Source organism: Anoplolepis gracilipes, chromosome 2 (assembly GCF_047496725.1).
Source record: "Anoplolepis gracilipes chromosome 2, ASM4749672v1, whole genome shotgun sequence".
NCBI lineage: Eukaryota > Metazoa > Arthropoda > Insecta > Hymenoptera > Formicidae > Anoplolepis > Anoplolepis gracilipes.
In genome coordinates, this window is record NC_132971.1 from 7,517,327 (window position 1) to 7,528,692 (window position 11,366).

At 35.2% G+C, this 11,366-nt stretch overlaps 1 protein-coding gene across 7 annotated transcripts; it reads right to left on the reverse strand.

Moving 5' to 3' along the window:
* Window positions 1–445: 445 nt before the first annotated feature.
* On the reverse strand, window positions 446–9,934 carry LOC140676330 (probable inactive tRNA-specific adenosine deaminase-like protein 3). 7 transcript variants are annotated; one of them, XM_072911267.1, is made up of 4 exons: window positions 9,611–9,896; window positions 9,080–9,219; window positions 5,428–6,946; window positions 3,665–4,221 (listed from the first exon to the last, which is right to left on the reverse strand). In XM_072911267.1, exons 2-3 carry the CDS (start codon window positions 9,213–9,215, stop codon window positions 5,685–5,687), a joined length of 1,398 nt encoding a protein of 465 aa, XP_072767368.1. In that variant the 5' UTR covers window positions 9,216–9,219; window positions 9,611–9,896; the 3' UTR covers window positions 3,665–4,221; window positions 5,428–5,684. The 7 variants fall into 7 exon arrangements, 4 of the variants coding, with proteins under 4 accessions (XP_072767368.1, XP_072767370.1, XP_072767369.1 ...); XR_012048548.1 differs by lacking the exons at window positions 3,665–4,221; window positions 5,428–6,946; window positions 9,080–9,219 and adding exons at window positions 446–2,654; window positions 2,810–3,083 and having other exon boundaries at window positions 9,611–9,891; XR_012048547.1 differs by lacking the exons at window positions 5,428–6,946; window positions 9,080–9,219; window positions 9,611–9,896 and adding exons at window positions 446–2,654; window positions 2,810–3,083 and having other exon boundaries at window positions 3,313–5,359.
* Between the last annotated feature and the right edge of the window lie 1,432 nt (window positions 9,935–11,366).

The window sequence follows — 11,366 nt, forward strand, 5'->3', positions numbered from 1 at the left end:
TTTTAGAATCACCGCTTTAATATCGCATAAAAATATTTCATGCATTTTAATTCATTGCACAGTGTAATCTATTGCATTAATCATTTAGATAGACTAATGTTTCACTCTCCGTCATAATTTCTATATTCTGTACTAATAGCGCATTTGCTTAATAACGTTTTTGCTTAATAGCGAGTTTTTAATTTCATAAATGATATCTGTAAATGTTTCTAAGAATATTTTACATCTTGACATGAATTGATCACTAGAAATAAAAACATAAATCTCGGTAATTGAATTTTTTGTACAATTTGAAATTTATTATTTATTTCATATTTTAAAAATTAATATAAATTGCTTGTAGTTGAATGCTTACATAATAAAGCAGTTCAATTTATTAACCTGTCGATATTAATAATCTTTAATTTTTGTCGTAAATTTTTATATTACATTGTACTAACCTTCTTCCACGTTTTGGCGATCGATGTTTTCTTTCAGGTGTCTCGTTCTCCTCACATAAAAACCGCTCAAGAAAGGTGTCGTCTTCGTTGCGAAGAACGGAAAAAAAGAACGTCAATTCCACAGGTCCAAAAACATTCCTCGGGATACAGACGATATCTCGATTATCTTATCAAGATGTTGCAATGGAAGAAATTGTTGAAATTTGCACTTTTCTTGAAGCCAAGCTAAGGACTAGATTGCGACGAACTCTAAAATTTTATTCACTGGAAAACGACGACTTGAAGACGGAAATAATTCTTCCGAAAGAGATGTTGCTCGAGAGATTCCAATTGACCGGATCTCCGAAATGCCTGGTTAGGCTCGATCTCACGTAGGATGCGATATATCTCTTTCTAACGACTATGGCTCACACACTGGATAGTGTCTTGGGTAGCGGAGGCCTTGGCCTGACCGTTATCACCACATTTTCAGAATCCTTCGCTCCATGGTGCCGTCTAAAAAAAGAACCCGATCCAAGAGGGGGTGAACGAGGCTTTTCGTGGATGACGTCAATGGAATCTCGAGTTTCGTCCGCCGAGTTTCTCAAAATCTTCACGCTAAAAGAAGTTTGGTTTCTTTTGCGAGGCAAAAACTCTCCCGGCGGGATCAAAGGGTACTTAACCCTTTGTACGATATTTACGTTCTTCCCTTTCCTTCTTTCGAATTGCGTCCCCGTTACTACACGAAAAGACACTAGTAGAGTTTTTCGAAAAGCAATAGCCAATAAAAGTGAGCCATTCAGTCGTCGAAAGTGTCAAATGTTATCAAGATATTTCCTGCGCAGTCTTCAAAGTAATACTAACAACAGGAAAGCACCGTAATCTTCTTATGTTAATGAGTATAATTTTAAATTTTGTTGCAACTTTTAAATACTGTTTTGAAGATAATTTGCTGATTTCACTGCTTTGGTTCCACCAGATATTTCTTTTCCTGAGATATGATTACTGAACAAATTGATTGATATGTTATTCTCTGATGAGTATTCACTAAATTTTAGGCAATTAATCCCTTGTATCCTGAAGCTTTCGTCAATGGTTTTAACTAGACCAGAATTCAGGAGTTTCTTCAGAAAGAGAGAAGTAAAGTCCGGCTGGCAAGACAGTTGTCGGCGGATTACTTGATGGTTCAGACGTGAATGTTGGAATGTCCGCGGGTGATCCAATCCAATCGTGCCTCAAGAAATTAACAGCTTGACCAATAGGCTCCGCTCTCGAGGGTCGGCTCTCAATTGGAACCACTCAGTGCTGATCAACGAGACGCGATTCTTTTATCCTCAAGCACTGTCTCGTTGTTTTGTGAGAATTCGTAATCATCACCTGAGACTCTCACTGTATCAGAGATCCTTCTCGTTGGATTAGAGATTGCGGATTAATTATAAATTTCTGATTTATTAAGTTTCGAGTTAATAACCGTGATAGAGGCTATCAATTTATCTCACAACGATATTCTCTGCCTCTAACTTATCTTCTGGTCGCAAACGTTACAAATTCAAGAGGAATAACTTCAAGTATCTTATTTGTGCTAGTTATCAGGTATGACGTCACAACATTGATCGTCAAAGATGCACTTGTCTTATGGTCTTACAGATGATGTGTACGAATCGCGTATCTTGCTGTTGAGGATGCAAGTAAATCCTCCGGTCACCTACGGAGATCAGAATCTACTTTAGGACACAACTATTGGACGACGCGGTGCGATGTCAGGTATAATAATTTGTAAATTGGCGTAGTCCGCGACTGGCAACCAATGACGATAACTGCGTCTTGCCGACAGACACCGCCGTAAAAGCGACGAGTCTGTTTGTCGCGCGGATTAATTAGTTTCGAAACGTTATCTCTGATATCATGGCTTCTCACGCACCGCGACCTCGAGAACTCCTCTTTCCGCGCGTTCGTACGTATAAAGAAAGATTTTGTCTTTTTTGTACCGCGCGCGTTTCTGCTAATAAACGTCAGCAACACGGTGCCGATGTGTCTATCGTCGTCAGCGCTGCCACGTGCCGGCCTCTCAAAGAATGCTTCTCGAGGACATTATTACTCGATTAGAGCTTCTGCTCGAAACGCTCAGTGTTCGAGGAAATTAAGTTTTGTTTGCTGTACGCGTTCTTTTCCGATTTTTTTTTTCAATTCGCGAGTGTTTCGGTTTATCGAGTCTCCTCTATACTCGATGAATATCTGAAACAAATAAAAACAATAGCAATGTTCATGATTATGTTATTTATAATAATAAAAATAACTCGAATAAGAAAAGAGATCGCGTAAAATTATTTTTCAGTTTTTGATTTCATTATTGTATCGTGTATATCAAAATATGAAGTCATAATTCAAACCTTTTATTATGCAAACATTTCGTTGTAAGATTATAATTTATTTCAAGCAAACGAATCTTCTTTATCAGCTATTGGATCAACGCATTATAGTCTTCGTTGTCTCGTAATTTACGGTTTGTAACTTCTCCACCTATCTCACTCTATCCTCGTCTCTTTTCATGAACAATCGAGTATCTTCTACAGGATGGATCAGCTGTAGTTTCGTTGATCGATGTCAATCCGCGGGGTCACCGTCGCGTACTCGCTATTCGCTTTATAGCGAATCGAGTGATTCCTAGAACGCGAATATGTTTCCATTTCCGTCAAAAAAAACTCCGATCCCACGAATGTTTTTTATGGAAAACGATGAATTCTTTTATTAGGAGAATTACATCATTTCCGCATATTTTTCACAAAATAGTGTCAATAAATATTTTTCTATATAGCTATATAAATAATATATAATAAAATAAAATAATATATTTTTATTTTCAAAATTAATGACGTTTGAGCATTTTATGTACCTATTATAAATTGAGTTTTACATCTCTCTAAGCTTTGCATTTTATATCTTCGGACGGACTTCTTCGAAATCAACAATCATTCGGATTTGTTACGACGAAAACCACTATTTAATAATTGTAATAAACAGATTCACACAAAACTCAACTGTTCACATGCAAAAATGGTTAAAACGTTACTTTGAATTATAACGTTAGAAATAACAGGAAATTCACAAATTAGCGTGAAATTATATTCAGCAAAAATAGCTGCTGTTATTCCCCGGTGAAATATAATTATCATTGTAATATAATTTATCATTGTAAATATTTTTTCATTGTAATATAAAGAAAATTATTTATTATTTTTATTCAATGTTAAAAAAATTGCAATTTTATATAAAAGAGCAACCAAGTATCTGCTGAGATACAAGTTTAATTAATATAACTTTAAGCAGGAGGGAATTAAAATCAGTTCATGTTGAACTAATACACATGTTAACTTGTGCAAAATATGAATACAGCTAATATAACATTAGCATAATCTGTACAAACTATTTTTGCGAACACATTGATAATTTGAAAACACGTAATACCTATTTACAGAAACACGCACACAATACACTTTATTGTAGCGCTGATGTAATAATGTCAAACAAATGCTTTCTCAATTAATCATTGTCACTTTTCAGAGATCGCGTTGTGAGCTATCAAGTGTCATTAAACTGTATTATAGGATTGTATACAAAAAAATTCGCGATGATATTCATAAGAAATTCGCTAAATTTTATCTCAGTTCGTTGCGTATATTTTACATTATACCAGATGTTTTTTGTAACACGGTGATGTTATCTGTGCGCACGAGCGTTTTGACAACATTGTTGCTCTCCCACTTGACATCAGCACTTTGATGAGAAATAATTGCGAACGTGCCTGTAAAATTCGTGAAGAAGAAAAAAGGAACCGGTAAATAAGATTATATATTATTGTCGCGAAAGAACATGATTATTTACCATTGAATTAAATGACGCGACCACCACGCGAAGTGTGAATTAAACTGTGTAAATCATATCAATGATTTATACATGCAGAATGAATTGTGCTTTATTGAATAATAGATAAAATGTGTATTTTCGGACTTTTACAATGTGCGAATTTAATTTGAGGAAAATTAAATTTTCCATAAAGAACAACCTCTACGCGAATCAGTGCTTCATATGTAATAATAACCGATATTATCCCAGGTAGCACTGTTCGTTTTATAAACGTTTTCTAAACGTATCTAATACGAAAAGATACGTTTAAAAAACGTTTATAAAACAAACATGTGCTACCTGGATATGATACTAAATTAATTTAATCACAAAAAATTGATTTGATTTTAAATTGTAGTATCAAGTTTTTTTCTTTTACCTCACAGACTTTTTTTTAAGAATGAAGAGTTTTACCGGCAGAAAATAAAATAATAAAATCTTGGCTGTAAGACTCAAACACTTCGGAGACAGAGTGTCGTCTTCGTACCGTAAAATAGTACGCTCTCCGTCAGCAAACAAGTAAGAGAAACAAAGATATTTCTTTGCTCTATATATTTAAAGAAATGATTTTAACAATCTTCGGGGAATGATAGCACGTCATGTTGTGTGCCAGCAAGTACAAGTGTTAATTCGCCGTGCACACCAAGAAGTGGCAGCAGATGCGGACGCACATGCGCAACGTCAAGACGTCAAGGTCACGTATACGTCTTCAGTCGTTATGGCCGAATGCACGTCTGTACCACGTGTTAAGTCTTTTGCGTCGTCCTGTTTTCGATTGAAATTATAAAACCGGTTGCAACGTGTACGAATATCTAAACTACAGCCGCGTGACGAATCAAAAAGATAATCTATCATGGATAAATCTCTATGATAATTCGCTTATCTAGAAAACGTTTGCTCAAAAATGTCAAAAAACTGTGAGATGACTAAATAATAAACACAATTATCTTCTCGAAATCATTATGAAAATACGTTAAAAGAGTATATTGAATCAGTCTTGGTGTATTGACAGCTGTCACATCTCTTTTTTATGACTATAAATATATATACATATATATATATATATATATATATATATATATATATATATATATATATATTTTACACACACAATCTGTTATATAAAAAATAATAAAAGTTTCATTATAATGTCATTTATATGGATAGATAAGATAATTCGTGCGCGTGTGAAAAATCATCAACAGGAAGGAAGAATACAAAGAGTGTCGCATATTTCGCTCTTGTTTATTTTTTCTTTTGTCCGGCCTCGCGGCATCTTTAGTTATTTCTGAAGACATTGTCGTGATCAATTGTCCATGTAACTACACCTGACGCGTTATTATCTTCTACAATAGATCCATGTCAAATCTGCCATTCAAGACTTTTGCGACTATTGATTTCTTCCACTGTTTGCTGACACTCTCGTTCCAGGATTCCGCTCCAGACTCGGTATCGATGATTTAGACCCGGTATCGTGTGCAAAACTGCCTTGGTGCCCAAGACACCGACGTTCTGATTGACTGCGCCATAGAAGATTCGCGCGACTCTGGAATGCAGCAACGCCATGGCGCACATGGGACATGGTTCCATCAGCAAAAACATCCAATAACCTGTGCAGAGATACGGCCCGCATTTTTCTGTGTTTGGCTCTTCAGCTTTGGCGTCGTCGTTCCTTCGTCCCTTTTGTCCGATCTGTATCTCAAGTGGCGTTTGTATAGGGAATGTAAGCGAGGATAGAGACATTGGGTAACAGAGCGGCGTTTCTTCCTCGTATTTTCTCTTAATCTTTTTTAATCGGTCTTTAAAGTTCCGAACTTCAGTCTCGGAATCTCCGTTCGAGTCTACCTTCTCGTCACCGAGTGTTTCGTCGTCGTCCGTTTGTCTCTTCGCGAGAGCGACGTCGTCCAAACGCCATGCACCGCCACCGTGAAGTCTGGCAACAAGATCTATCGCCAGCATGGCGGCATGCCACATGGGATGCCGATCGATCCTCGCGGCGGACACGGCCAGGATTCTCCCATCTTCGGGATCGACGACCGCCGCGGCGCCGGTGCAATGCACGTCGCCGACCGCCTCCAACTTGGCGGCCTCTATTACCAGCGACATGATCCGCTCAATCGCGTGCAAGCATTCGTCGTCGAAGATCGAGCCGTCAATCAAGCTCTCAATAGTCTGGTCGGGATGAAAGTTCACTGGCCAGATCTTCGACGCCTCGCCGGCTTGTAACTTCGTTTTCGGTGCCTTGGCTGGCACCTTCGTCACCTGGAACTTGTCCTCGAATAGGGAGAGATCGAACCCTCGTTCCTTGAGCTGATCCTTGAGTTCACCTTCACCGAGAGCAATGTTCTTCTCGTTTGTTCGCAATGATTCGTCCGAGTAGAGCGGAGCCAGAAGCAGTTTGCCGTTGGAACAGCGCTTCAGATGAGCAAATCCCGGCAAGATAGCAGATATATTCTGGATCGCAATAGACGTGTCCTTCCGTCGCTTCAAAACACCCACGTAGACTTCATGTAACGAAAGTACTTCCGTAAAATCCGGGCCTAGAATCGGTTTTGCTGTCCAGGTTCTAGTTGTGGCTTCCATCTTGATCGCCTTGACATTCTTCTTCAACGATGCCATTCTTCCTGAAAAGACGCTGTCTTCACTTATTGTTAGAAGATTCCTCGACGATGATGTTTGCAACGCGCTGTTCTATCTCACTGAGTTTATCGTTATTTAATTAATCTTTATTTTAAATAAATTATTTTTTTAAATTATTTCTTTGTGTAATTTTGAGTTCATTACTTAAACTTGATAAATAGTTTCTAGTTTAGATGCTATATTAATTCTTTTATCTACAAATTATTAGTATTATTATATTTAGCGATATAAAAATCATTTATATTACAAAATATAACTTATTTTAAACAAGCTTTATATGTGAAATTATCAATGTACAGTTATTCGATTTTAAAATCACATTTTGTATTCCATAAGATTTTCTATCTGATAGGATAACGGCAGACTAGACACAAGTATTTCTTAAGCATCTAGAATTCACAATTAGAGTTGGTATATGACAGCTATAAAATTTTCCAATAATAATTCTAATAGAAAAAAACATGTAGATTTCGAAAAACATAAGAGAAAGGGCGAGGATCGACATTGAAATGCTTCGAAATTTTGAAAGATTGCGAGAGCGTTTTAAGAACATTTTTTCGTGTCATGGTCGCAAATGTTGGTGAGATTTTGAAGAAAAAAAGAATTGGAGATAATCTTCCGCACCGGATAAATCTTAATTGTAATCGAAACCGTATTCTGAGGCGCATCATCTACGAAGAGATAAAAGCGATTTTAAATTGCTGTCAACTTGGGCCACGGTCGGATCGATTGTCGGAGTTAGGCGCAATTGTATATGATATCGTCGTACGCGAGGACAACATTGCGTTAAGAAGTTCGAAGTTCGAGCCAAAGTTTTCTTTAATTTTGATTATGCGCAAAAAGAAGATAAGACAAATTTCGACGTTAATGTGTAATCGCTGCGAGAATAATATTATTATTTATTGCATGTAATAAAAATGCATCTCCGTCAACAAATTCTTTGATTCTGACATAAATACATTTCGATTAATTCTACTAAAGATGTTTACGTAATAATTTCTTTATTACGTACACGTACACAAAATATACTATATAGATATACATATATATATATAAATATAATAAATATAATTGTACTAGAGATGTAAATATTTCTAAATAAATATCGATAATTTGCATTGTTCTACGGAGAAAAATTCAAAGTTACTATCGAAAGGAATAAATCATTTAAATTAATAAGCTTGTTATGACATAGTACAAAGAAATTATTACGTAAATGTCTTTTAATCGTATAATAACTTGCTCTTCCCATGTGTAGTTTACAGATTGCAATTGAAAGCCAGTAGCATGGCGTCATGCAATCGATCGTAAATAATATCTAATAAATACGTAAAATCTTGATTTTCCAAGAAAATATGCAAACGCATGAATATACATATACATAACGTTGCTGGAAGACCTACTTTGCACGATATATTAGTCATTTGATAGCTGATATCACGATCATAATAACGCGTATGCGTATATATATTCAAGTTAGAAAATTGCACCGCTGAAACTTGAGAAAAAGTTGCACAGAAAGAAACGTTGTGCATTTTAGTTTCATTAAAATTTAAATTAAATTAATTTAATTAATATGTTTGGTGAATCAATATATTATGTAGACAGGTAAAAGAATGTTGTAATTTTTATGTTCATCAATTGCAAAAAAAACGAATGCGATGTTTAGTGACAACACGTCTTTTTAAAATGTTCCTTGTTTTTACATGTGAAAAATACTGGAATTTGTTTTTATTTCTCAGTTTTAATAAACTATCTACACGATACAGCGCGCGCAACAATCGTCGTCACCGATTTATAATCTAATCTATTCAGTATCTACAGGCATTTCTCGATTACAATGTATTTTCTCACCGTCAATTGTAATGTATATTTAATTAATTTGTTATGACAATTAGTATGTTTAAGTCATACTAAAAAATAAATGCTGACGCATATATGAAAGAGGTAAGTGGAAGCACTTATCGTTTATTTTAAACGAGTATTGTATTTATTATCCGCGACAATCAATAAAAAAGAGTTTTATTTCTCCGTAATTACAGTAAATTGAATTAATCGTAATTAATAGATATAGGTTTTCGTTTAAAATAAAATGCATTAGATTATTTTGGACACACCTCTTTTGCATAATATTGGAATTGTAATAATCGCGTCGATTCGAAAAGTTTTTGCAGATGCAGCACGTTCAAATTTCTCGCACCGCTCATCATCACGTCGGTCAAGATGGCGCCCAATTGCACATTCACGGAGCATGTTCCTTATATAACAGAAAAAGAGTAATACAAGCGAACGACGAGGACAGCATACTCGATGCCTCGCGATCGCGTCATCGACACATCGTCGTTCGCGCGTCGCTCCGAAGTCCTTCGTATTTTTGTCTCTTTTCCCCACGTAAAATCGTTACCAGCCGAAGCTGATTCGAACGCGAGCGGGAAATCGCGCGCCTCGATTTCGAGGGATCGAACGTTACAACATGTCCTCCGCGACCTTGAGTTACGACGTGTCGCTCGTAACTTGGCTCGCTGGCTGTCAAAGTCGGCGATTCCGTAGAGTGATGAAAAACGTTTGTCTGTCATGTTCGTGACACGCCGTCGCGACGCCACGTGTTCGCCATGCGCGCGCATGCACCTTATTCATGAAATTCTTACCTGCTGTTGCTGCTGTGCTCTACTACTGCTGCTGCTGCTGCGGCTGCGACACGTGAAATGCGTTCTAATTTCTTCCTATTTTCCTCCACTATCGAATGCTCGTTACGAGATTTATTGAAAATCGAATTCTTCGAATGCGTCTGTCTCGTTGACAGTAGTAACGCGCAGAAATGCACGTGAGAAATTCGCGCCGGAATACTCTGCGTTGTCGCGACTCGCGGTCTCTTTGTGCTATGTGTAGCCTGAGCTGTTTATCAGCGATCTCCACGATGGCGGCGCCTTCTGCCGGCAAGATGAAAGACTTTGCGAGAGGCAGGGATACTCGATCTCATCGTCGGATTTGTAAATTTTTTCATCCGTGAATGTCGCGCGCAAACACCGGAATCTGAACTAATTGTGAATCGGTTACGGCCGGTCATTATTAAGCAATTCCGAGGGGGAGCCTTATTCGGAATAAATATTCAAATTTTAATGGGATATCTTGTGAGATAATATCAGTTTTCAATTTTTTTATTATAAATTTTTCAACATTTGAATGATAGATATTAATACTAGATGCAAAATTTGATTTGATAATTAAATCTTATTATTGTGATTTTATATCCATTAGAAAACGTATATCTGTATTATATATATATGTATATATTTTGTAAAAGAAGTTATTAAATATGCAAATGTAATAATCCACATATCAGATAAGAAAGAACCCAGAGTATATACCTATATATATATATATATAATAACTAGGATATTTTTTTACAAAAGTGCTTCTTTATATAAAAATAAACTACAAGTTAAAAATGATTTTTTTTCTATTTACTAAAGATATATATCTATTTGTTATTCATGGAAGAGATTAGAAATGCATTATGTTACATAAAATTTTAAAGCTCAATGACTCACTATTATCATTCATTCCTATATACCATATATAGGTACATATAGAGACAGCCTTACCGGGATACTGTGTGACAGTAATTTATGAATATTATATACTAAAAATTTATAAAAAATACATGGAACATTTATTTTATTTTAAATAAAAAATGATATTAAAAAATCTATATAAAAAATAACACAATATATAATATAAGTCTATTAAAATATATATTAAATATATCTTAATTTATTGATACAAAAATAATTACATAAGTTGGCATTACGATATTTGTTTGAGAATCTTCTACTTGCTGTTCCTCCATGTACCACCACGACATTTTTGTTTTAAAAGATAAATCAACATTCAAGATAACTTTTACCTGTTACAAAATATAATTTATTACTGTGTGAAATCTTAAAGAGCAAACAAAAAAAAAAAAATTTTCCATTCTTATAGCACAAAATCTTAATTAGCTATCTTGTTAAGCTATCATGCCTTATTTTTTATTATTGCATACTCAGTGGATAAAGGATTAAAGTATAGTTTACTTTTGTATCATTTAGAAATTCATTTTCAGATAGCAGATAATGTAAATGTTCTAATATGTACTATGTTTCATTGTCAGTATATTTTTCTTCAATTCTTCTAAATCCATATACAACTTGTTACAATTGATTATAGCATACGTATACAATATCATTTTTTTATAGCTAATATTATATTCTTACATTATTTTTAAATGTACGTATTTTACATATTTTAAAATTTATATAAAATAATAAATAATAATCTACAAACAAATCTGTTCTATATAATATATAATATGTGTTACGATAAACTTTTACAAAATTAGTTTGTATGTCCTTTTTTACACGA

What these genes read in the sequence shown, in the direction of transcription:
- LOC140676330 (XM_072911267.1), bottom strand. Translation starts at nt 9,215, where the DNA reads ATGCTCCGTGAATGTGCAATTGGGCGCCATCTTGACCGACGTGATGAT. An exon ending in TCCAATATTATGCAAAAGAG is followed by an intron (nt 6,947 to 9,079) that starts GTGTGTCCAAAA and finishes GCGTCTTTTCAG; the next exon opens with GAAGAATGGCATCGTTGAAG.